The following is a 25,805-nucleotide window of genomic DNA, read 5'->3' as shown; positions in this document are numbered from 1 at the left end:
AAGCAGTTTTGAACACGGTTTTATCTTTATCTTTATTTATTTACTTTGACCGAATCTTTAAAAAATTATAATAAATCAAAGAAAAACCATAAAATATAAAATTTAATTTTATTGTGTAGTTCTACTCATGTGGAGTCCAAAAAATTAGATTTTTTATTTTATGATTTTTCTATAATTTATTTATAATATTTTAAATATTTAGCCAAAATAAATAAAAAATAAAAAGATAAAACCGTCTTCAAAACTGCTTATAACAAGGCCAGAGAGGTAAGATAAATGATTTTAAAAGTTGAGAGAGGTATTTTGCTCGGTTTTATAGTAAAAAAAGAACTTTCGCGAAAGTTGAGAAGTTAACATGGACTTTTTTTATCAAATGCCCATCCGTATTATGTTTTTTAAGGAAAGTCGCCCTTTATTAACTTATTATTATCACTGAATTACAAACAACGTGGCGACAAAAACTAGACATGTCTACCAAGAGTCAAATTAATAGAGCTCCTAGCTAATCTATGTGCATCCATATTTGAAAGTCTTCTTTCATGGACAAACTCCACATGAAAGAAGGTTGCTTTTCTCGTATTGATCTTCTTCACAATTAGCCCATATAGCCCCATTCCCTCTTCATAGATACTCTTCACCACATTGATATAGTCACATCCAACCCTAAACTTATGCAAGAACAAGTCCGAAGCTAGCCTCAATGCTTCCCGGCAAGCAATCATTTTAAGGCCTTGTTCGTTTTGGCCGGAACGGCCCGAAATCTGGCCCGTTCCACCCGGATTGAATAGGCCCGGTTCCAAGTCAGGCCGGATCAAGAATTGCTGTTCGGTTAGATTTGACCCGTATCGAAAACTGGTCAATCCGGACCATTTTCCTCTCAATTCGACCCGGAATGAAATCGGAACCTCATAGGTCCAGAACGAAACCTGACCGACGGCCCGGTTCTAGTGGCCACTTAATCCTGGCCTGGATAGGATATGGGCCTGGCACCGATACATGTGCTGCCGAACAAGGCCTAACTGTTTCTGGACCAGTTATGTCGTCCATCACTCATCACTAGAACTATGCTTCAAGAAAAATCCCCGCTTCGTCTCTCGCGTCTCGCCACCGCAGCTGAAAGATCAGAGGCCCATCCGTATTCTTAGGCACGCAACGTTCCGAGGTCCGAACCATTCACAATCTACGAGCAATTTTTTTCAGCCCAGCCCACTAAAAAGCCGAACAAGGCCCAACAACTACGTTGCGGCGCCGACGGTCTGCTCCAGCTCCAAGCCAAAATCCAAAATCGGAAAGAACAACAAAACCCCTCGCTGCTCTCCACCAACTTTAAAAACCACTTTCTTTCTTCCTTTCTCCACTTGATCCCTCACGTGCTCCGACGCGCCGGGGCTCGTCGTCGCGCCGCCGCCGCCGCCATTGCCGCCTCCTCCACGTGCTCCCCGTGTACGCCTCCCCACCGCCCCCCTTGCTGCGCGGAGGTAAGGGTAGCCTCCCCCCTAACTACTACCTGTCCTGCTTCCCCTGCGTGCGCGCGCGCGCGTCCCGGGGATCACGCCCTCTGGTTGGGCTGGGCGGCGGTTCGGAGAGCGAGCGGGAGCGGTCGGCGGATGAAGCGGCGCTTCCGTTTCTAGAGTTGGGGGGAAGGTGACGGGGTTTGGTTGATGTAGCACACAGAGTAGACCTGGGTGTTTCGGGGTGCAAAACGAAATTGACCCAATCGCGAGCTATGTTGCTGGATTGTTTTTCATCCTTTTTGTTCTTCTGATGCTTGCTTAGTTTTGGGTTTGTGTATGCGGATTTCTCCTCATCTGATGCTCGCGTAGGGTCCCCTTTTGCCACTCTAAAACTGCGATTAACTGATTATGGTCTGGACGGTGAATGCTGTTGCTTGAGAGCAGCATCAGACGTTGCTGCCTTATGCACCTGCCATTTAAGTGTGAATTTCACTTGTATTGTATTTGTGAGACAGCGTGTACCACTTATTTCCAGGCCTATTAGGTTATATTCTATCGTATATCTGTGGAAATGCCCTGATTGTTCAACATTTGTACATTACCCAAGCTTATTGCTTTCGTTCACTCTGTCAACACATATATGTCACTCATATTTAATTTCAACATTCTAATATCTTCTACCCATTTAGGATGCACCTCAATTGTTGGGCGTTGTTTCACCTGTTTTGTCTATCTGTTTGATGCTTCAGTGCTGGTGACCATGGCTCAGATGCAGTCAAGTTCGAAGGAGAAAGAGGTTTATGAAGTCACTAGGAAATCCAATGAGCAGAGTGTTCTGAAGCTAGACGCTGTTGACGACGAAGACTCTGGTAATACCACTTCCTCTGCTGGTGAAAGCAAGTATCCTGGTTGGCCTGGAACTAGTGTCTTCAGGATGCTGATTCCTGCACAGAAGGTCGGTGTAATAATCGGCCACAAAGGCGAGAGGGTCAGAAGACTGTGTGAGGAAACAAGAGCCTGTGTTCGTATTATTGGTGGTCATCTTTGTGCGGCAGAGCAAGCTGTAAGATAGCCATCATCTGATCCTCTACAGCTAAAACTTCCTTTCAATATGTCCTGGTGGATTCTGAGAAGAAAAACATGATTTATATGTTTTGGCTCTATTGAAAAAGGAAATCCTAAATTTGCTATCATTTTTTGAAGGTAATCATTTTTGGAAGGGAACAGCCTGAGGAGCCATTACCTCCAGCCATGGATGCCCTACTGAGAGTATATCAGCAAACTATTAACGATGAATCTTTAGATGTGGGATCCGATGGTGTGATTGTGAGGCGGATTCTTGTACCTAGTGAACAGGCAGAAAGCCTTATTGGCGAGCATGGTGTGATGATTAATTCAATCATGGAAGCTTCTCAAACCGACATCCGTGTCCTTGGTAACTTAATTTGATGTAACCTCTTAGCTCAGTTTTTGACAACTACTATTTGCTTCTGCTCAATGCTTGTGTGTCTTTAGATTATTGCACTGATGTGATTGGAATATGAGTAATCTGCCAGGAAGCAACAGATTTTGTGTTTTACTGAAGTATAGTTAGTCCTGTTGCTGCACAACTTTGCTCTGGTAAATCTGATGTTTGGAAGCATAAAGTATGTTTTGCTACTATCACAGAGGCCTAACTGATATTGCATTTGGACCTTTTATGAAACATGGTTGCACTTAGCAACGCTAGGCAGAAGATGCACTTTTGAAATATAGTGTTGCACTGTTGCTGTCGCAGTTGTTAGTGACACATATGTGCTCTATATGCTGTCAGATATCCGTATCTCTTAATGGTCATGCCTACCAATTTGATTCTGACAAAAATCAATCAATCTATTAGTTACAGAACAAGCAGAGAAGTCAGTGTACATGGTCTCTTCTTGTACTGAACTGGGACTCAGCTACATTCAAAGAGTTCTGGTAAAGTATAAAACTGTGCTAGAACTTTTGAGCTCCTTAATTTTCATGTACTACTTTTTGTTACTTGATTTCTCGGCCTATCTTGCAATAGCAACTTTAACACTGAAAATGATTGCTCATGGCAACTGGCAAGTATGAATTGATCAAATTCTCATATCATCTGTTGATTTTATGAAGCACAATTCTTACCTTATCTGTATCTAATTTGTTAAATTCACTGTTTAGATGGTGATCTGCCTCCTGTTGCACTGGAAGAAGATAGGGTTGTTGAAATATGGGGACTGCCTGCAAGAGTGCATAAGGCTTTGGAACTTGTTGCTTCTCATCTGAGAAAGTACCTGGTTGATCGAAGTGTGATCCCATTGTTTGACCGTCATGTAAGTTGTCAGCCACTATTTTGAGCATTTGTTACTCAATTTCAATGTCACACTGGAAACGGTCACATTTGTATGCTCACCAATACATAACTCTGAGGACTTGTTGCTTCTCAGGTACCTATGCCAATCTTGCACGTGGACGTACCCCCATGTCACTACATTGACTATCCTGAGGGCCCTGTGCATCCAGTTAGTCCAGGCTATCACTCCGTATCTGCTGAAGATCTCCAACATGAACAATGGATTGACACTGGCTATTTGAGGGGTAGGCATCCTATGGGAAACCTTCGACATGCTGATACATTTGAATACAGATGGGAAGCACATACACCTTTCAGGAGATATCGATCTGTTACACCACCAAATCATGCTATAACTCCATATGGGCCAGAAGCATCATCACCTATGGAAGCATATCTATCAGCTCCTATGGAATTACATTCACACCACAACCTTCAAAATCGTTGGCATGCATCTCCAGTTAATTCAACAGATTCTGTTGAAAGAATACGCTCCCTTATATCTGTGTATGGACAACAAGCACGGCTACAGAAGCAGACATGTCAATCAGCTAAACTGGGTAAACATCCACAGTTCGGAGTATCTTTACATGGAAGAGAAGCCCATCCAACTAGGGTATCTCCGTCAGATTCTACTGAACAACCTCCATCTCCTGGTGTTTCTGCATGTGGACGTGAAGCATCTCCATGCTTCAGAATGCACCCACCAACTACTGTGGAAAATCTTCTACACTGTCGTGTATCTGCATGTGGACCAGAAACACCACTACCACTACATCTGGCTGCAACATCATCAACTAGTCGATCAACAGCAGCTTCTCAGGTCTGAATGATTTCCAAGGAGTCTTATGTATTTGGTTGACCACATGTTTTTATTGATTTGCTAAAAAATTGATTTGTGTCTATTTGGTTGGTGGGTTGTTTGGCAGGTTAAGAAAAAGATGCAAGTACCAATATTCTATGCTGAAGCTGTCATTGGCCCAGCTGGTGAAAGAATTGAATACATTCGTCGTACCAGCAGGTCGAACATTTTGATAAGCAATTCAGATGGCGCAATGTCTATTGAGATCACTGGAAATGCTGCAACAGATGTTCTAACTGCAGAGCAACTGATTAAGGTACCTCTGCTGAGATAGTAATATTAATCATTTACATAGGACATCCCCTGGCTATATGATAAGCAAATACTTAAATTTCCCACCTGACTCCTCTGTGGTTACACATGTAAAACATAAAGTTTTCTGTACTTTTATTTTAAAAAAAGAAAGTAGTTTCTTTGGTGGGATGCCTATGTTCAGTGTCTAGTGTGTTCAATATTTTTGATTAATTGATACTTATTCAGGTAAGAATATGCCTCCGTTCAATGGATGCCGCTGGTCTTGTTCAGACATTCAATGTTAGTCTAAGCGCGCTTGCGCATTCTAGTTGTTAACGTTCAAATGCACTACAACTGAGTCTTTCAATTGTAACCTGATTTTAAATTGAGATTGACCAAAGAAACAACTCAATACTTTTGTTAGGGGCTGTTTGGTTGCCCACCATAGTTCGCCACAGCAAACCTTCAGCAGCACGTTAAAATAGTCATTATTTGGTTGAGTAGTAATGTTTGGCAGCCACAGGAAAGCTAGTTGATCTTTCACTGCATTCACGCCACACTTGTGGTGCTGATTTAGTGACCACAAAACTGTGGCGCCGCCACACCCCTGCTGGCTGGACACGGCCAGCAACCAAGCAGCCTCTTTAGTATGACCAGTGTACAGTAGTCATGGTTCAGATTTACTTATTTTTGCATTTCATCTTATCTTCTTCTGTTGTACTACTCAAAGAGATCATTTTTAATACTCCCACTGTCCCAAAAAGAATGTAATTCTTGCTTTTTAATGAGTCAATAAATCTCAAGTTTGGCCAAATATATACAAAAAAGAATTAATATTTATGATGTGCAATACGTATCATTAGATTAATCATGGAATATATTTTTTATAATAAATCTATTTAGAGATACAAATGTTGATACTATTTCTACTCCCTTAATTCTAAATTACAAGACGCTTTGGCTTTTCTAGATACATAGTAAAAACAATGTATCTAGAAAAGTCAAAATGTCTTATAAGTTGAAATGGAGGGAGTATAAAAGCACTCCCTCCGTCACAAAATACTTGACCTTATAGGATTTAAATTTTGTCCCAAAATATTTGACACTCACTTCCAATACATATTTCTCTTCCCCCAACACACCTTTTTTCTTTTCCCAATACATCTTATCTCTATTCTCTCTATCTCTCTTTGTTACCGGTCCATCACACATTTTCACTATTTCTTAATTCCGGTGTTTGAACCTAAAATGTCAAATATTTTGGGATGGACGGAGTAGTCAAACTTGAGAGTTTAACATAGTCCAAACACCTAGGATTACATTATCTTTGGGGCGGAGGTAGTAATTTAAGCTGATGCTTTAAATTTTGTTCTGTTTATGGTTATCAGGGTTATAAACATCGGCTTTTCACACTCTTGATCATTGTTTCCTTTTCTAGAACTTTATGGCCGAAGCAGCTGCTGCCTCCCCTGGTCACAGTTTCGACTTCATTCCATCATATTTGCCAGCACCCAGATCTGCCCAAGCTGATGTTCTTGCTTCCCCTGGGACAAGCGAAGTGTTCAGTTTGCCAGAACGCCACCTGCAAATGATTTACTGAATATCCCCAACAGTTCCATTTTCTGCACATACCACCAAAGATAATACCGGCAACACAGGAATATACCAGAGACAGTAATTTCGGAAGATGTTTTGATATTCATCCTGAGACTATGATAGCTTTACAATTTCAACCCTGAGGGTTTCATCTGGATCACTTCTAGACCCTTTTTTTGTTGTAGCCTTGATTCATTCCATGGGTTGAACCTTAGAAACTAGAGCCTGAGCATATGCTATATATGGAAGTAAAGTTTTGGTTGATTCAGCGAAGATGGGGTAGCACCATATGTGTGCCCAGATGATTGAACGGTTGCGCTTCGCTGAAACAGATTCGTGCTAATCTTTGCTCCATGAGATACCTATTGTCTGTTGTCTATGTTAGCTGCTCTAGTGTCATCTGTTAGTACGAATATTTGCTGGTTTACTGGATCTGGGTGCTGCACAAAGGTTCCTCCACATGTGTGTTTTTATTTTTCTGATTCTGTTCCTTTTGGTCCCGGACGTGAGGCTGCGCTGAAACCTCTCCCCTGACGCTGTTGGGCATGCAGGCATTAGAGAGGGAAAACGCCGCGTTTGGGGGCTCTGCTGCAAGGCAGACAGACGCATTCGGCTCCTCGTTTCTCTCTCCTCTCTTCGTTCCCGCGCGGAGAGGGAGAGAGAGAAACAGGGGAACGGACCCCCTCTTCCCTGCCAAGAAACCACGATTTCTTACGGGTTTGTACCCAATTTTTGTTAGGATTTCTGATTCGTTTCTCCGGCGAGGTTCTCCATAGGGTATCCGTCACTTTTGTCCCATTTTTCTTTGTCGAGGATGTGACCTATCTTTGTTCTCGTTTGTGGAATGTTTTTCTTTTGTGACAGTTTTGATTTTCTTTTTTATCACTACCGCAAAGAGGAATCTTGACCAGCGTGGAATGCCACATAATAACGTTGCTGCAGCCTTTTTGCAGGGAAATTTTTTACCTCTGCTGCGACCGGTGCAAAATTTCGAATTCCTCCATTGCACTTCTCTCCGTGCAATCAGCCATTCATATTTTGACTCTGGCATTCGCTCAGCCTTCTCAAGGATCGGAAGCTCCTTATATTATATATAAAGATCAAACTTCCTTGGGCTGCATCGAGGCATTGGTGTGATTCATTGGGAAAGCGCTGTCACCTGTATGCAAATTTTGATGTAAACCGACCAGACATGGCTGCGAAAGACGGCTCGGGATCACAAAGGTTCTGGCCCATGCTGTCCTACGCTTGCGGCGAGCTATGTGTGATCATACTGCTCTACGTGGCTGCCCTGGCATCCTACGCAGCCACAAGGTTGGCGCGCATCTGCGGGCTCCGGCCGCCCTGCATCATGTGCACGAGGCTGGACCGCGCCCTCCACGGAAACCCATGGTTCTCCGGGGACTTGGTCTGTGCCGTGCATCGCTCTGAGATCTCATCTCTGGCTCACTGCAAGAGCCATGACCAGCTTGCACGCTCTGGTGATCTCTGCAAAGCATGCCTACTTTCATGCAAAGCGGCAGGTGTCGGTGAGGAGGTGAACTCTCGATCTGCATCCAGCAGGTCAACAAGGTTGTGTTCTTGTTGCTCGGATCCATTCAAGAATGCTCGCAGCGCGCAGAAGCATTCTGAAGCAGCCAATGCCGTGGAGTCTTGGGATAGTGTACCTGCAGATCATCCAAATGAGAAGAGTATGTGTAGCTATCTATCTATACTGCTGTACTGTAGTGTCATTAGTATATATAACAGGATATATATTTTGATCTTCTGACTAACCATTTTTCTTGATGTAGCTTTTGTGGTGGGTATTGAGGAAGTTCATGAATCAGATGGTTCACCAGGCTCACATGGACAATCCAGAAAGGACAGCGCCCCTTCTGCGAATCTTGGGACAGCAAAGAGCAACTATAGATCGGCCGCACCAACACGCATTGCTGTGGACCGCAACGTCAGTGTGAAGAATGCTTCCGTTGCTAGGGTCAACTTGACATCTCCTCGGCCATCAGAAATTCTGTGTGCCAGGGACAGCAATTCAACAACGCAGCAAGAAGTGAAGGCGCTCCTTTCTCAAATATCTTCTGTACGGGGCCTTGATAGTTCTTCGAGTGAAGGATCTCCTAGCCCTGGTATCAATGCTCTGAATGAGGAAAGCAACCCCGCGAGCAAGAGGCCATATCTCGAGAGGAACTATTCTGTGCTGGAACCTTCAGACGGGAGCCTCATCGACGATGTTGAAGGGGAGAGCTCTCTCGAGAATGTAAAGAAACAGCTTGAGCTCAACAAGAAGTCAATGGCTGCTCTTTACAAAGAGCTTGAGGAAGAACGGAGTGCTTCGGCAGTCGCAGCTAGCCAGACGATGGCCATGATCAATAGATTGCAGGAGGAGAAGGCTGCAATGCAGATGGAAGCACTGCAGTACCTGAGGATGATGGAACAGCAGGCGGACCACGACCACCTAGCAATACAGGATCTACATGATTTACTTACAGAGAGGGAGAAGGAATTGCTTGACTTGGAAGCTGAACTTGCACAGTGCAGGAGGATCCTGCAGAACGATCCATTCAATGATGACAGACTTAATGGCACTGATACAATGAACAATACGGATTTTGTGGGGAGCGCCATGTCGCATTTTGAACATGATAAGGCATACATTTTGGAATCCTTGAGCAGATTGGAGGAAAACCTTGGCATTTCGACAAACAGACTTGCTTCTGGTGACGCCGGAAATAGTCAAGAAGACATACTGTTTGAAGATCATACAAGAGCTGATGGATCTCCTTCCAACAGTGACAAGTTGAGTGGTGCAGCAAGTCTTAAGATTGAAATTTCTCTGTTGAATATAAGAATGAGGGCACTTGAAGAGGATCAGGAGTTTCTCAAGCAGGTATTGAGTTCCCTCCGATGTGGTAGTGATGGACTGCAGTGTATACATGAGATAACCAGCCATTTGGCAGAGTTACGAAGAGCTGTGACTCATTAAGGAAAATGTTTTTGCCCCGAGTTCACACTATTTGGCCATCATGAGGTACTATTCTAGTCATTTTTTAATTGCAGGGAGAACATGTTCTGAAAAGCAAAGAAATTTTATAGCATGCTTATATTATGTAAACATTGTAACAAATGAGATCCTGAAACCTTCATTAGCCATGATGCGTGAAAACCTTAAAATGCTCATCATGGAAACCTTATGCTTTGCGATACAGAGATGTTACAAAGGTTGACCTTTTTAGGAAATATATGTGTTGAGACCCAGAAGCTCACCTGTGTCTAACCTAAAAATGACAAATATAGCTGTTTCACCATATTGAGGTTTCAGAAGTTTCCGGACTAACAACTGTCTACTTTTTAGCCTAAATTATGTATACTATCTTGATATTTTCCCAACACAGTAGAAACCTATAGATTTTTCATGTCAATTTTCTTTGAACCAAAATTCTTGCGGTGGATACTAGTGTTTACAGTTCCTAAATATCCAATGCCTTTACAGGTCTTCTCATGCAGATATATGCAGGCTAAAGAGAGCGCTTCCAGTGAGTGCCCACAATGCCATCTATCTTAAATCGTACAAACCTGAAGATGGATGCCATTGCAGGAATACCCATGCTCTTCACTTCTGATCAGGCTCAATAGCAGACCAAAATTTTCCATCTCTTGCACTTGAGTTTCTCGTCGACATTTGCAGATTACTGAAACAGATGGAACTCTAAAAAGAATTACTGAAAGAGATGAAACATCTATTGTATGTGATATGGCGGTTGTTGGAATTAGGAGCAAACCTGTAACTGTAGATGTAACCAACCTTGATTGTTCCTGCAAAGAGGAGTTAAATTGTACATGATATATGCAGTTCATGTAAAGTCAGTGAGTATCCCTTATTCTGGGATGCAAGGTTATGACTATCCAATTTCCTTGTCTCCAACCTGCCAATTTTCCAATGGCTGGCGTTGATGTAGCTTAACATTCCTTGTGGACTAAACATCACCATCACTCACATGAAACATATTAGTCCACTAATGTTCTCAATTACCAAAACCCAAATAGGGTCTAGATGCTTCCAGCTTTGCCCTAGCTTTCCAGTTGGTTAAATGGTCAGTCTCCATCACAGTTGTACCTGCTCCTTTTCAGCCAAAGCAGACGCAAGAATAGATCGGTTAGAAATGCAATTGTGGGAGGCTGCTTGATTGGAGACATCGCTCACAACCTTACGACTGCTCTGCTGGATGAACTTTTCAAACTTTGGAGATTGAGGCGGTCCATTTAAATCTCGAAGATGATAGAGAGAACAACATATATAACATGGACACTGGAGTGCTCGGAAAGTCTACAGCAAAGTCAGCCTACAAAATCCAATTTGAAGGCCAATGTCTCTCCAATTTTCCTAAATTAATTTGGAAGAGGTGGGCACCTCCAAAGGTGCAAGTTTTTCTTGTGGCTGCTACTCCAAAACAGATTGTGGACGTCAGCGAGACTACAATTAGGCCTTGTTTGGATGTAGTCGTATTCACATCAATCCACATGTGTTGAGGTGGATTGGAGTGGAACTTGAACTAAATTCCACTCCAATCCACACCAACACACATGGATTGAAGTAAATACGACAACATCCAAACAAGGCCTTACGCGGATGGGAGAACAACTACTTCTACGCCTTGTGGGAAAGAAATTTAGAGACAGCCCACCATCTATTTATTGAATGTCCTTACTCCCGCTGGGTCTGGGTGCTAGTCTCATCTTGGAGTGGCTGTTTGAGTGCGAACCCAGCCCAATGGTCTGAAGTACGGGATCTTGAAGCATGGCTCGACCAATTGGTGACGGCTGGAAGCAGAATCGGCCACAGCTTGACAATCCTCTTTGGAGCATAATGGAAGCAGAGAAATGCAAAAAAATTTAGAGACAACAGGAAATCAGAGCAGGCCCTGATCGTTGAGATAAAGGATACCTGTCAACTATGGTCTCTGGGCTTTCTTGAAACCTCTATTCGTTATGCACCAAGATGTTATGTAATAATGACCTTATTTTTTTATTTCAACTCCCTGTAGCTTAGGCTGTGGCGTGCATGTAATGGTGTTGTTTTTGATCTGGTGTTGTTTTTATCTCCAGAACTTTCCGACAAATCTGCATTATTTTCGGACATCTAGAATCCACTGCTTTAAAGTGCAAAAGAAATTTCAAGATTTAAGCATATTCCCCCCTTCTAGGCCGTATTTTTTTGACAACACCTTCTATGCCATATTGATCCTTTCACTTTATTTTTTCTATCCTATGATGACCCAATAGTCTAGAAGATGCACTTTGGAACCACATAACAAAGCAGGGATGAGGTCAAGATATGTTGTATCTAGAGGTGTAAATGCACCCTAAAAATATGAAAATAGCGAGTTTGATTGCATCCTCTATAACACATATCTATACACCGATAAGAAAAAGGCAAGTGAATCCCTCTTGAAATCCCGCTTGTTCTGATTATGGAGTTGTTTTTCTTCCTTTCACAGGCATATTCTGCCTCAACTAAATTCAAACTTACATACAAACAAAACTCTCTGTTTCAAATCATCACGTAATTATAACGTGAAACTCATTTCATGTACTTGTTTTTGGAATAATTACTCATTTTATGTACTCGTGACTAGGGATGAAAACGGATCGAATATATATGGACGGATAACACCAATATTATATCTGTTTTCATATTTTTGGTCGAATTCGGATTCGAATATGGATAATGTCAACCATGTCGGATAAGAAAGGATTAGATGTCGATATCATAAATATAAGATCTAAGTATTCGAATACGGCGGATGTTGAATATTTGAATATTACAGATAGATCTGAACCCCTCTAAACGAATTCGGTCTCGAATACGGTCAGAAAATATTCATACCGTTTTCATCCATGCTCGTGACCCTAATATCGCTTTAAGCTAACACAACACAAAAACTGGATAGATCGACGATATGCCACTTATGCTTAGGCGGACATGTGGCCCTGAATGTCAGTTAGATGCTACTTCCATAGAAAGAGAATCGTCTGACGTCATTACAGGCTGTATTCCAGTTTCCCTGTTGTCCAACATGAGAGGACAATCTTTCTCTCGGCTTTGTACTCTGCAGTCAACAAAGCCAAATCGGTGCGCCATTTTCCTTGTGCGTCCCTTTCGAAGAAGGGTAGCCATGAACGGGCAAGATCTCTGTCTCACTTGAGTATGAGCACCACCTAACAGCAGGCATCTCTGCCTCTGCCGGTCTGCCCTGCCCTCTGGTGCACCACGTGCTCGTCTCGTCTTCCTGAAGCAGCTTGGTGAAGAGAGCAGCAGCAGCAGCCTGCAGCTTCACAGTCACACATGTCGTCACCGGCGAGAGCCGGCGGCGCACCGGAGGATCAGGCGGAGGCGGACGTGGAGGAGGAGACTGGGAGAGGCACGTGGCGGCACGCGGCCTTCCACGTGGCGACGACGATCGCCACGCCGGCGGCCTACGCCCCCTTGCCGTTTGCTGTTGCCTCCCTTGGCTGGCCTCTTGGTGAGCGCAAGTAGCTGGCTTTATTAAGTCACTCGAAGTTTTATGGCTTAATTTCTAAAATACTTGTATTTTAGAAACAGAAGAGTGTTCTATTTTTATGAAACTATCTCAACTCCTATAAAACTCTCATCATCTCTCTCTTCATCATCAGTATAGTGTCACTCAGTATATTTAATGTGTATGAAACTGTTCCTTACAAAAATATGTATAAAACTTCCGTGAAACCTTGATTGAGACTGACCTTAGTGTATTCGTTTCATTGTGTCGTGTGCTTGCTTAATTGGTTAACCACGCACAGTACAGGTGTCTGCAGCTTGGTTATTGGGACACTGGTTACATGGTGCTCAAGCTTGGTTGTGGCCTCGCTATGGCGGTGGAACGGGGAGAAACACACCAACTACCGGCTCCTGGCAGAGAGCATCTTTGGTCAGTAATAATTGCATTATTATTATTTGCCACAGCAAATAAACTTCTCTCTTTATTTATACCTGGTAGTAGCATTCTAATCTAACAGCAGAAACTTTCTGAAAAAGGGACTGGTTATTGTACGTAGTTTTGATTTCTAGTTAGTGAATTCCGTTTCAGTATAGAGTAACACTCACTGCTAGCAGTACTGCAACTAAAAAGTTACTTATTACAACTGTGGTTTTAACTTGTTCAGGTCCTTGGGGCTACTGGTATGTCTCCTTCTTCCAGCAGGTGGCATCGGTAGGCAACAACATTGCAATCCAGATCGCAGCCGGCAGCAGCCTCAAGGCCGTGTACAAGCACTACCACACCGCCGACGACGGCGCAATGACGCTGCAGCAGTTCATCCTTGTCTTCGGTGCATTGGAGCTGCTCCTTTCCCAGCTCCCTGACATCCATTCTCTCCGGTGGGTCAATGCTATCTGCACTGCCAGCACCGTTGGATTTGCAGGGACAACCATTGGTGTCACAATATATGACGGTAATATAACATGACATCAGAACTTTTTTTTTTGTCTGCAGAACAAGATGGGAGTGGAATTGTCACTGATGAATATATATGGTTACTGAGTTAATTCATGCAGGATATCGGATCGAAAGAACGGGAATCAGTTACAGTCTACAAGGAAGCACTGCAACTAAGATCTTCAGAGCTTTCAACGCGTTGGGAACGATAGCCTTCTCCTTTGGCGACGCCATGCTGCCAGAAATTCAGGTGCCCATCTGATCTGATGTTCATATGATGAGATCCATGCCGTAACCTGCCATTCCCAAGACTCTGCACTGGAAATCTGAAATTCAAACGTTTCCAAAAAAAAAAAAACTGAAATTCAGAGCACTGTGCGAGAACCGGTGAGGGCAAACATGTACAAAGGCGTCTCTTCAGCGTACACGATCATCGTCGTGTCCTACTGGACCCTCGCGTTCAGTGGATACTGGGCGTTTGGCTCTCAAGTCCAGCCCTACATCCTGTCCTCCCTGACTGCTCCAAGATGGGCAACTGTAATGGCAAACCTGTTTGCAGTCATTCAGATAGCAGGTTGCTTTCAGGTAAACTAAAACGCCTGCTTGCTGTTCCCATCTGCAATCAATTTGGTGGCATAACCATCAAGTAACACTACTTCTTTGCCCGCCAAGATATACTGCAGGCCGACATTTGCGCACTTCGAGGAGCGGGTTCAGGCGAAGAAGAACAGGAGCTGCAGATCCTGCCTGTGCCGGCTGACATACACGTCTGCATACATGGCCATGATCACCCTCGTCTCCGCTGCAATGCCCTTCTTTGGGGACTTTGTATCAGTCTGCGGAGCAGTTGGGTTCACCCCTCTGGACTTCGTGCTGCCTGCACTGGCCCTTCTCAAGACCAGGACGATGCCTGATAACCCAGGATTGCAGTGTGCTGTGAAGATGATCAGCGCTGCTGTCGCGATCTTGTTCTCGATCATAGGTGCGCTGGCATGCATCGGCGCAATCAGGTCCATCGCGCTCGATGTCAAAACCTACAAGTTCTTCCATGATATGTGATGTGATGATGGTTTTGCAGCACCAAGTTACCTTGTTTCCCGACATCACAACAAAGTGTACTGATCAAAATACTCCCTATGTCCCTAAAGTTTCAATTCCTAGAATTGTCTTAGATCAAACTTTTTAAACTTTGATCGAATTTCTAGAAAAAAAAAACACTAAGATTTATGATACCAAATTAATACAATTAGATTTATCATAAAATATATTTTTATAAGATATTCATTTTTTGTCATAGATATTGATACTCTTTTCTATAAAGTTGATCAAACTTAAAAAAGTTTAACTACACAAATTCTAAAAATTGAAGCTTTTAGGAACAAAGGGAGTAATTATAAATATTTCATCTATACATATCACTACAGCTACATTAGCACCAAAAAGAATGCGAGACGGAACCAGATTAAAAAGGGAATAAATATGGATGGAAAGAAATTTGAAATGGCTAAGACTTACATCGAACCATTGTCTTCCTAGGCAGAGTACTAGCTTATTTAATTATCTAGCTCAGCTAATCACAGCTAAAATCTTTTAACCTTCTCTTCAGCACATCCAAGGATTTCGAGCAGATGCGAAACGGGAGTTGATTAAAAAGGGCATAAAGAAGGATGGAAAGAAGTCTGAAATGGTAAGACTTGCACTGGACCATTTTTTTCCTAAAACTGAGTACTAGCTTATTTAATGATGTAGCACAACTAATCTCAGCTAAAATCCTTTAATCTTCTCTTCAGCACATCCAGGGATTTCTTCCGGGCGCTCTGCATCTGCACTGTGGCTCGGCTTGAAAGGCTCCCAAACAAACTGTCTGGGGCATCCTTGAACTTGTCACAAATTATTGCCACCTTCTTATGGTCTAAGGCTCCATAACTCTGCTCCCTGGTTACAGGATTCACGAAGCTTTCAGGTTGGTTGCTTAGCAGAAGATTTATTAGCTGCCTTATTTCAACTAGACAATCTCTGAAACTTGTTTCCTTTCTCAGGTCCGAAAACCCAGTCATGTGGTAGGTGTCATCAGCAAACCCCTCCAACACTTTCAAATCAATGTCAATACTAGCAACAGCATTTGCATTGAACCTTTTCACCCGGTCACTAAGAAGTACCGTTGTTATAGAATCTGAGATGTGGCTTAGTGCACCAGATACAACCTTGAATAAGGCATCTCTTGGTACAATCTGCTGCCCAGAAGATACCACCTCATGAAGATAGATAATAACTTCGTTCATGTAGTCATTTGCGTGCTCTGGGGTTTCCTCCAGAGTCCAATTGATGCTAGTCAACTGCAACATAAACTCATCAATCTTGGAATTGACCAAAGTAATCAATCCACTGTATGCTGCATTCTGGGAGGCTTTCAGCACAGCTCTAGCAGCCAAACCAGAATGGGGCTTCTCAAGGAGGCCCCTAGGGACACCACAAAGTCGAGCAGCATGCCAAAGGAACATATCACAGGACTGCTCAAGAATGGCAATATTTCCTGCAATCTGCACTACCTGTGGAAATTCCAGGGAACCACCATGTATCAGGTTCAGAAAACCATCATTCAACGTCTCAATCAAGAACTTGTCTAAGTAACTTTTCACCACATCATAGATGTTTGTGCTACCACTGTGTGACAAGTAGCTGACCAACTCTTCAATGAAAGAACGCACAATACGACAAGCATTGGGAACAGAGGAGGAAAATGGAGCAACATATGGCAAATTTGGTACTCCTTCAACAGGTTCAAGTTGGAATGCTGCTATATTTGTGTCATATTCATTTTCCTTCTTTATAACCATCCTCTCATATGAGTCCTTAGAAAAGGCATAGTTGAGCTTCTTCCGGCAGTCAGAAAGAAGAAGTTCAAGATATTTATCCCTAGTTTTGTCAAGAATTTCAACAAGTGACATGGATCGGTATCCGTATTTCTTCAGGGTTGCACCAAAAAGACTGACATATCCTTTTATGAGGAGGAGGTGGTTGGCAGCATCAATGCGGGAGAACTGTTCCTCTAAGATTTGAGTAACTTTAGAAATGGCTGTTTCCAACATTGTATCAACCTGACTCTCAGATAGAAGCCCATCTGCAGTTCGAAGGACACGGTCCTCAATAATAAAAAAGCCAGCTACCTGAGCAAGGAAAGGTTGATAGGACTCAACAAAGGGTTGTGACGTAGAAATTTGTAAGTCCAAATTGAGTTGCATGAGTCTGTTATTATAGTAATATTCTCGAAACTTCTCCCCAAGACCAAGGCCTATGTGGATATGGTGTGCTCTGTACACTGGCGCAAGATCAAATTCCAGCATTGCTTCCTCAGACATGTGCTCCACGTCCAAGGTGTAAGCATTCACGTCGAACCCAACACGGCTAGATTCTTCTGCTTCCCTCTGTCGGGCACACATTCCCTCATCTTTCTGATGAGTCAGAGATGTCTGGTCTATTGCAACTTGCCCAATCTCCTTAGCAGTCCTTCTGATATACACAAGCCACTCATTAAACTCACTACAAACTTTCTTCTCAATGTACAGCTTTACCATAGGAACTTGTTTATGAATAACCTTTTTCAGAAGCTTCAGTGGAATATTTTGCAGGTAGTCCTTCTCAATCAACTCCAATGTTTTCAATGCAGAAAGCAATTTTGCTTCGGCAATGTCCCTGTTGCATATCTTGCAGAGATTGGTTACTTGCAGACAAATCTTCAATGTAGCTAGGGCTTCCCCAACATTACTGTTTACAGAATAGATCTCAAGAAGCTCATCAAGCTTCAGTAGCAAGGCACTAGCAACCTCTTGTAACCGCAGGTTCTCATCAGACAATGTGCCCTTAAGCTCATCAGCATCAACCAGGACACCACGAAGCTCATCGACCGCAAGGATGAATTCCTCATAGTGGAGTCTACAAATCTCTTCAATCTCAACCTCCTTCATCTTCACGATGTTGTGGAGGCTGTGCAAGAGGGCTTCAGGCTTCCCAGACTCAAAAGCATGCCGGACTATGGGACCCACATCCTCATTGTTTGCAATGAAGGCAGCAAGGCCCAAACTAACACCACCATCCCCATTTTCCGCAGCGCCCCTCTTCTTTGTCTGAGCAGTCATGTTTTTAACTGCAAAACAAAAGGAAAGACCGAAAGAGATGGTGCACGTTGTAAGACATGCTTGGACTATCTCAAAATGCTTATTAGATGCCACAAATGCATAGAATAGAAGACCACCCAAGCAGAGAGAAATGGGAAAATTCGCATCATCTTTGAGAAAGAGAGAGAGGCAGGAAAATTCTGAATAGATTTGTGTTACAGGTACTTAGCGCCGTTGCTCCCCCAAACGAATCATGCTGGTAAAAGGAGCCTGGAGCATATACAAATCTGAGTGACTGCATAGTGGAGTCTTACATGGCAGAAGCATTGCACAATGGAAGATACACAAAAGTGCATAATATCAGGGCACATCACTACTGATGAGAGGCAGTGTATTACAAAGTACTAGGCAAGCAGTTGGGCTCTGCCTAGGAACTAGATGTGCCTAAGCACTTATACTTTTATGTGGACGGTTAGAGAAATGCCATATATACTAAATAAAGGGAACTTAGCATATTAGGTTAAAAAGTTGATGTTGTCATGCATCCATGAGTAATAGTACCATGATTCATTTTTGCCAATCTCCAAATTTTCCTAATTTCATGAATACATAAGCCCAAAATATATCTATGCGCCAAAGAGCCTAGAAATGGAGCTAGGCGCCGCCTTTTTAAACAGAGATGACACGTAAGGTTGTCCTAAAAGTGGAAAATTTCAAGAATACCTAAGCCCAAAACATATCTATGCGTGAAAGAGCCTAGGAATGGAGCTAGGCGCGGCCTTTTTAAACAGAGATGACAGGTAAGGCTGTCCTAAAATAGGATATCAATATATCATCCAAAATAAGGTGGGAAAACAGATCCAAAATAAAATGGGGAAATCGACTTGTTGCTCCACCCTCCTCCCTGTCTCTATCTTTTCCCCTTGATGTCATCAACACGCGGTGCAGAAATCGGAACGGAACACAGTGCTAGTATCACAGCCACTAGGGCAAGCAGGAAGTACTACTGGGCTCCCATCGGCTGGTTGAGGCTACGGATTTGGTCCCAAACGCCCATCCGGAGGCGCCGGTCGCCCAAGTAGCAGCCGCTGGAGTTCCTCCGCCGCCGCCGCCGACCTCCGCAACCATTAACGGCCCCCGCGTCCCATCACGCGCACATACACAGGTAAGGACGAGACGAGAGGAGAAGAGGGAGAAGGATTAAGGGAGATCCTTACCAGAAACAACGGAGAGCAGTGCGCGTTCGGTGGAGGACCTGAACGGACTCCCCGGGTCGAGTCCAGTGGGGCACGATTGACGGCCGGCGGCGGCGTCCTGCGAGGGAACGGGATAAGGTGGTGTGCGGGAGGGCTGAGAGAGGATGGGGGAATGGTGAAATGGGCGGCGGCCCGTACCTGGGATCGGTTGCCGGCGGGGTGCGCGAGGCCGGCGGACGGCGGCAGAGAGAGAAACTAGAAGAGGCCGAATGGATTTTAGCGGCTTCCACTTCCACTGAGGTTTTGCTTGTTCGGAGAAAACAAAGGCAGGCGGTGCGACCATGGGTTTTTGGGTTCCAGGCTGCGCGCCGGTACGTCCAATGTTGCCGGCCGCCGGCCTGCGTGCCTCGTGTGATCTGGAAAAAGTTTTCTTTAATAATAAAGACACTACATTGAAACATCTTTTTTTTTTGCAAAAAGCATTTCCTAAAGGATTTAGCGAAAGTGTTTTCTTCAAAATATTTTCTAAAAAAATAAACGACAAGTAAAAATAAAATTAATTTTTTTAAGAAAATGCAATACATTCTCAAAGAATAGGAAGTTGTTGTTATCCGGGGTCTAGGAGCATGTGATTTTTTTAGTGACAGAGCAAGCATGCACTTTGCTTTCTAAGGGGTTGTTAGTTCTCTTTTTTCTTTATTTTATTTTTGGGTTTTGGTTATCATTTTGCAAAATAAAACTAAATACCATGTAAAATTTTTGGCAAAAAGGTGGTTATTCTCCATTTTAGATTTTGGTCTCAAGAGGCAAAAAAAAAAAACCCAAAAAGAGCGGCTCTCATAAGGGCAATAAATTATGTATTTTGGATGGAACTAAACATGACCCTGAAACTTTTGATATTTTACATTTTATCACTCCAAAATAGTTGGCATTTTACATTTAAAATTCTATGGGGAACTAAACACCCCCTAAAGACTAAAGTTTATTTGTGGCATGTGCATTGCGGCATGCAAATTCCAATTACCGTAGAACACACATCCAAATTATGGTCTTCCACCATGGGACAGAAGAGCTAGAGTCTAAGAAGATAGGTTAAGGTTTGCGGGGTTTGGAGAGGCCTTTATGGCCACCAGAGTTACACTAGTAGAAATTTTAACTTCTATGATAAATGGAAAAAGTATACATTAGTATTAAGTTTGTTTGCATAACCCCTAAACAATTTTTGTGTTCATATATAATACCCGATTTTAAGAACAAAACCAGATACGCACTATATGTGAGTTTTAGAAGTCAAAGCTCACATATAGCTACAAATAAGGGGTAATATCAGAAGACAATGCATAAATATATAACGTACTTAGTATAAAAGATATAACCTGTGTAGCAAACAGCAGATAGACACTCCAAACTTCGGTTATTAACTTCACTCTACAGGATCCAACTGACTGGTTGATCACAAGCCTAAACTCCTCCTGAAGTATGGTGGAAATAGCAAGAGTGAGTCCATGTCGAACTCCACAAGTATAGCAACTAGATTGTATATATCTCACAATCTCATGATCAATGTGACATAAATAATGTAGAGCATTAAATAATAAATAATGGGCATATTTAACACACAAGATTCATCACCGCCGATGCAAGAATCCCCAAGGCCGCTCTTGCCGTGAGCACGGCTAGTATACCAGTTTTACACTCTGCAGAGGTTGTACATCTTTACCCATGAGTCATGATTTACCCTTTCGCCCGAAGTGATCAGCCTCTTAACCCAGTACCAAGGAAGGTCGGCAGGGATCACTATGAAACCTTTCAAAAGTTCGTCTAACATGTTAGGGCCGCAAGGTTTCCTTCGCGAGCAGATATAGATACCCTCCTTCCGAATGACACAATGACACGCAGCCTATACACATAGGGATAGGGGCTCACACTATACCCGTGTCGGTTCAGCCCCTCTAGCGCCCTTTCGGGTAACCTCAAGCTAGAAAAGTTACTCATACTTGACTAAAGCCAGAGCCATTATAGCCCTCATGGTTGCACTGTTGTCCCGGTTATCACTTACAGATAAATCATTAAGTGGCTAAAAAGTTATTTTTATCATTTATTACTTAACATTAATCTAGCCACAGGATCATGGTCACAGAAATAAAATCCAAATGTTATACTTGCCTTAATCCAAATGCTCTTATTGATCCTGCTAGTCTTACTAGTTGCCAAGGCTCTGATCTTGATCACTGAAGCACTCTTGATCACCACGAATTGCTCACCGACTAATTCCGATCATCGATCACAAACATACGACAACAAACATACACGAAGCAAACAAGGCTACAATTAGAATAGTACACCAATCATATAAAAACAGTATGAAAAGTTTATAAAAAGATTCTACGCATCGCTACGATCACACGAACATAAAGATCACGAAAATCGGAGCTAAAACGGAAAAGTTATGAATTTTCTAAAATTTCCTTTAGAAAAATAATTAATTAATTAGGGTCACGAAAATAAAAAGTTTCAAACTGGTAAATTAAGTTTACTAACATATAGATCTTTCAAATACGAATGCAACGCAATTTGAATGGGTCAAAACGGAGTTCAAATGAACATTTTATGGCTAAAATAGTTTTAGTGGCAATTTTGTAATTACTGAAAACGTATTTTGATTTAACCCGAGAGCTTTTACGTTTTCAACAGAGCAAAGCGTATTTAGCGAAAGGCGCCAGGGACCGCGGGTTATATTAGGAAATAGATCGGGGTTTCTTTAGCAAAATGACACCTGAAAGGGTAAGTTCTTTTGTGGAACGTAGATTTTCCATCCGACGGCCGAGATCGATCCCAGGGGAGAGAGAGGGAGGTGGCCGGCCGGATCAGGGCAGTCGCGGTGGCGCCATGGCCGAAAAAGGGGAAAGCTCGCCGGAGTTGGTGATTAAAGCGATTTAGGGCACGTTTTGAAGAATTAATCGCACAGGGAGCACGAGGAGGACAAGGCGAACTCACCAAGGGCACAAATGGGGTCAGGGAAGGCTCGGTGACGGGGTTCGACGCGAAGAGGCGGGCGGCGGTCCTTTTTCTACTCCGGCGGCGAGTAGAGCTCCGTATAGGCCAGTGTAGCGCAAGGATAAGGGTTTGTCAGCCTCGCGGGAACTTCGTGAAGCTCGTCCAAAGCTTGAATTTGTCGGCACGGCGGCGATGAGCGAGTTCCACGACGGCGGGTTCCTATTTTTTCGGCGAGATCCGAAATCGTCATCAGGTGGCTTCTTGCGTGGATAGAGGGAAAAGAAGGAGTTGTGGGGACTGGGGAGAGGCGAGGGGCTTAAAAAGGCTCGGTTGAGCGTGGGTGGCAGGAAATCCCGTGCGAATCGGGATTTGGCTCCCGGTCGGAGTCCTGCATGCTTACGGCGCGCGGTTGAAGAAGAGCAGGCAACTGACGAGTGGGGCCGAGCTGGCAGGGACTCAGCAGCGTGGGGCCAGAGAGTCAGCGAGAGCGAAAGGGAGAGGAGGCGCGCTGCTGGCTGGAAGGTGGAAGCGGGTCGCGATGTTGGGTTGGGGTGCTGCTGGCTCCTTGAGTCGGAGTGGAAAGTGGGCCGAGGGGGGGGGGAAAGGGAGCCGAGCTGGGCCAGAAGAAGAAGAGGTTGAGGAGTGGGCCTTCGAGCCAAACAGAGAGACGGAGGGATTTTGCTGTTTTTTTTCTTTCTTTATTCCAAATCCATTTTCAAAAATCACTTTGAAATACTTTTAAACTTTAGACAAACCACTCAAGTCAACAAAAATTAATGCAAAAGCATGAATGCACAACAAGTCGCTAAGTCCTATAATTAATTTTATTTAAATGAAAATATTATTTTCCTATATTTCATGAGCACAGAAATTCATAATTAAATCATTTTAGCTCTATTTCCCAGAAAACAATTTTTAGGGTGTTACATCATATCATCCCCATGGTTTCACAAACCAGCACACTTTTCACCTTTAGTAGCTAATTAAACTAGATTAGCTAACCCATGGCTGGTTTTGCCAAATTCAGTGCCATGCAAGCATACGACGTGGCAAAGAATTACTTAGCACACATAACCCCCTCAGTCTTCCCTACGGCCCAGCCCATCTCCTATCTTCTCTGTATTTCTTGTGCCGCCGTGGTTATTTCTTCGACGCTTCGGCGGTGTGCAGTCTTGATCGGAAGTGACCTAATGCTTGCAGTGTAGAAGAGTTGATTGGTGGTGACGATGACGAAGTTGACGAGGTGTGTTCCTCTGATCCTAATTGGATACAAATTCTGCTGTAGTGTGGAGTTTATGGGGTCTATAGGATAGGGTTGTAACAGTTGTAAAATATGGGGCTTTGATTTTCCTTTTGTTTTTAGGGATCACGTGGCTCAAAATCTATGTGGTTTATAATGATTTAGATTTTCCTTATGAAGTACAACTTTATTATTGTGTCATATTTGTTGTTGATAGGGGCTATGGATCCGGTAGACATTCTTCAGATTAGATTTCATTTTCGAGGCCAGTTTGATTATGATGGATTTGCAGTCTGGTGTGAGGGCTCTGTGGGGATGTCTTATATAGAGAGGGACAAGTTATCACTACCAGAATTGAGAGGGCATCTATCAGATCATACTACAATTAGTGTAGAAGACCATGTGGATTTTTATTGGCTATATCCTGGCGAAGAAATTAGCAATGGTCTAAGAAAGCTTGGAGATGATCAGACGTGCCTTGACATGTCTCAGTGCATAAGTGATAGTGGAGTAGCAGAGGTGTTTGTTGGGATGTACAAACCTAGAGAGACAGTTGATGATCAAGTGCAGTCTATTGCTTGCAGTAGGGAAACTACAAAGACTTCACAGGAAAAAGACAAAGATGAATCTGAATCTAAAGGTGATGAAGAATATATGCAAGGGGAGGAGGATACATCTGAATCTGATGAAGATTATAGCGTATGTGATGAGGATGCATCTGAATCTGATGAAGAAGCAAGCCAATTCAAGAGCACTGCATGTGTACTAAGAAAGAATCCTGCTGACAATGTTGGGACAGAACAAAGGAAAAGGTTCCTTAATGTGCAGACCCCACAAATTGTAGAGGAAGATGCATTACAAGATGAGCCTGACCCACCATTGTTTGACTCAAGTGAAGAGGCCAGTTATGACTCTGATCAAGCAGCTGAAGGTATTAGAAGACAGAGTAGGTTTGCAAGATATGATGGTGAGGCTCAGGCTCTAGTATTTTGTGTTGGCATGACTTTCACAGGAAGGAAAGAGTTCAAGGATGCCTTGATCAAGTATGGGCTGGAAACTAGGAGACACTTGATCTTTCCAAAGGATGAGATGTCTCGGATAAGAGCCAAATGTTCATGGAAGGGATGCCCTTGGGTCATCTTTGGCTCTAGCAAGTCAAACGATGATAGATTTCAGATCAAGTCGTACACTGATGAACATGTTTGCCCCAAAAGGAAAGACAATAAACTTGTCACCGGGCCAAGAATAGCAGAAAAGTATGAGCATATCATTAAGGCAAATCCATCGTGGAAGCTCCAGAACATAAAAGAGACTGTGTTGATTGACATGGGCGTAGATGTATCAATGTCCAATGTTAAGAGAGCAAAGTCTATAGTGATGAGAAGGGTGTATGAGTCTTGCAAAGGAGAGTACGCCAAGATTTTTGAGTATCAGGCAGAGATAGTTAGAAGCAACCTAGGGAGTACTGTTGCAATATGCTTGGATCCTGATTATGATCAACCAGTTTTTCAGAGAATTTATATTTGTTTTGATGCTTGCAAAAAAGGATTCCAAGCTGGGTGTAGAAGAGTGATTGGTGTAGATGGGTGATTTTTTAAGGGAGCATGCAATGGTGAGCTCATTTGTGCTCTAGCGAGGGATGCAAACAATCAGATTTACCCCATAGCTTGGGCTGTTGTGGAGAAAGAAACTGAAGACTCTTGGACTTGGTTCTTGGGATTACTACAAAAGGATCTACAAATGCCTATAGGTGGAAAAGGATGGGTTATCATATCAGATCAGCAAAAGGTACAATAAATTGCATGTTGTATGCTTGTCCTTCATTAACATGTACATAACTGTATGCACTGATGTTTTTTTGCAGGGTCTTCTCAATGCAGTTGCAAATCTGTTCCCTGACATTGAGCATAGGATGTGTACAAGACACATATATGCTAATTGGAGGAAGAACCATAGGAGCAAAGATTTTCAAAAGCCATTCTGGAAATGTGCAAAGGCATCAAGTGTTGTAAGGTCCAAATGGCTAGAGGGGTGGTGAATAGCCTATTTAAAAATTCTACAAACTTCACTAAGCAAGTGAGTTAGTAAAACAAAAGGCGAAGCAATTCTAGCACTAGCTCAACTAAGCTATGCAAGCCACCTATACAAACTAGTACAAGGCTAAACACTAAAACACAACAACAAGGGAAGGCTAGCTACACTCCTAAACAAGAAGACTAAACTAAACAAGCTAAACAACTAGCAAGGTATACAAGTAAGTAAAGGAGTGGGGAATGATTGTTATACCAATGTTGTAGAGTA

General features: G+C 43.1%; 4 protein-coding genes across 6 annotated transcripts; 3 read left to right on the top strand and 1 right to left on the bottom strand.

Moving 5' to 3' along the window:
- On the top strand, window positions 1,326-6,961 carry LOC8059631 (flowering locus K homology domain). The gene is made up of 7 exons (XM_002467205.2): window positions 1,326-1,478; window positions 2,204-2,517; window positions 2,658-2,889; window positions 3,639-3,790; window positions 3,905-4,633; window positions 4,740-4,928; window positions 6,345-6,961. Exons 2-7 carry the CDS (start codon window positions 2,215-2,217, stop codon window positions 6,504-6,506), a joined length of 1,767 nt encoding a protein of 588 aa, XP_002467250.1. The 5' UTR covers window positions 1,326-1,478; window positions 2,204-2,214; the 3' UTR covers window positions 6,507-6,961.
- LOC8059474 (myosin-binding protein 1) lies at window positions 7,097-10,424 on the top strand. Of its 2 annotated transcripts, none has more exons than XM_021448518.1 (4): window positions 7,097-7,219; window positions 7,445-8,193; window positions 8,296-9,530; window positions 10,007-10,424. In XM_021448518.1, exons 2-3 carry the CDS (start codon window positions 7,695-7,697, stop codon window positions 9,483-9,485), a joined length of 1,689 nt encoding a protein of 562 aa, XP_021304193.1. In that variant the 5' UTR covers window positions 7,097-7,219; window positions 7,445-7,694; the 3' UTR covers window positions 9,486-9,530; window positions 10,007-10,424. The 2 variants fall into 2 exon arrangements, with proteins under 2 accessions (XP_021304193.1, XP_021304191.1); XM_021448516.1 differs by having other exon boundaries at window positions 7,098-7,219; window positions 9,993-10,424.
- On the top strand, window positions 12,317-15,194 carry LOC8064921 (GABA transporter 1). Of its 2 annotated transcripts, none has more exons than XM_021448527.1 (6): window positions 12,317-13,023; window positions 13,322-13,449; window positions 13,720-13,972; window positions 14,076-14,206; window positions 14,326-14,541; window positions 14,629-15,194. In XM_021448527.1, exons 1-6 carry the CDS (start codon window positions 12,846-12,848, stop codon window positions 15,013-15,015), a joined length of 1,293 nt encoding a protein of 430 aa, XP_021304202.1. In that variant the 5' UTR covers window positions 12,317-12,845; the 3' UTR covers window positions 15,016-15,194. The 2 variants fall into 2 exon arrangements, with proteins under 2 accessions (XP_021304202.1, XP_002467248.1); XM_002467203.2 differs by having other exon boundaries at window positions 12,320-13,023; window positions 13,327-13,449; window positions 13,685-13,972; window positions 14,629-15,191.
- Window positions 15,417-19,617, bottom strand: LOC8059473 (exocyst complex component SEC15A). The gene is made up of 3 exons (XM_002464581.2): window positions 19,466-19,617; window positions 19,289-19,385; window positions 15,417-18,100 (listed from the first exon to the last, which is right to left on the bottom strand). The coding sequence occupies exon 3, from the start codon at window positions 18,090-18,092 to the stop codon at window positions 15,717-15,719; it is 2,376 nt and encodes a 791-aa protein (XP_002464626.1). The 5' UTR covers window positions 18,093-18,100; window positions 19,289-19,385; window positions 19,466-19,617; the 3' UTR covers window positions 15,417-15,716.

The sequence above is a fragment of the Sorghum bicolor genome, chromosome 1, assembly GCF_000003195.3.
Source record: "Sorghum bicolor cultivar BTx623 chromosome 1, Sorghum_bicolor_NCBIv3, whole genome shotgun sequence".
NCBI classification, from domain to species: Eukaryota; Viridiplantae; Streptophyta; class Magnoliopsida; order Poales; family Poaceae; genus Sorghum; species Sorghum bicolor.
Note: the sequence above shows the minus strand (reverse complement) of the source record. Positions and strands in the feature narration are given on the sequence as shown.

What these genes read in the sequence shown, in the direction of transcription:
- LOC8059474 (XM_021448518.1), top strand. Translation starts at nt 7,695, where the DNA reads ATGGCTGCGAAAGACGGCTCGGGATCACAAAGGTTCTGGCCCATGCTG. An exon ending in AGATCATCCAAATGAGAAGA is followed by an intron (nt 8,194 to 8,295) that starts GTATGTGTAGCT and finishes TTCTTGATGTAG; the next exon opens with CTTTTGTGGTGGGTATTGAG.
- LOC8064921 (XM_002467203.2), top strand. Translation starts at nt 12,846, where the DNA reads ATGTCGTCACCGGCGAGAGCCGGCGGCGCACCGGAGGATCAGGCGGAG. An exon ending in TGGTGTCACAATATATGACG is followed by an intron (nt 13,973 to 14,075) that starts GTAATATAACAT and finishes TAATTCATGCAG; the next exon opens with GATATCGGATCGAAAGAACG. An exon ending in CCATGCTGCCAGAAATTCAG is followed by an intron (nt 14,207 to 14,325) that starts GTGCCCATCTGA and finishes ACTGAAATTCAG; the next exon opens with AGCACTGTGCGAGAACCGGT.
- LOC8059631 (XM_002467205.2), top strand. Translation starts at nt 2,215, where the DNA reads ATGGCTCAGATGCAGTCAAGTTCGAAGGAGAAAGAGGTTTATGAAGTC. An exon ending in TTTGTGCGGCAGAGCAAGCT is followed by an intron (nt 2,518 to 2,657) that starts GTAAGATAGCCA and finishes CATTTTTTGAAG; the next exon opens with GTAATCATTTTTGGAAGGGA. An exon ending in CTGCAGAGCAACTGATTAAG is followed by an intron (nt 4,929 to 6,344) that starts GTACCTCTGCTG and finishes TTCCTTTTCTAG; the next exon opens with AACTTTATGGCCGAAGCAGC.
- LOC8059473 (XM_002464581.2), bottom strand. Translation starts at nt 18,092, where the DNA reads ATGACTGCTCAGACAAAGAAGAGGGGCGCTGCGGAAAATGGGGATGGT.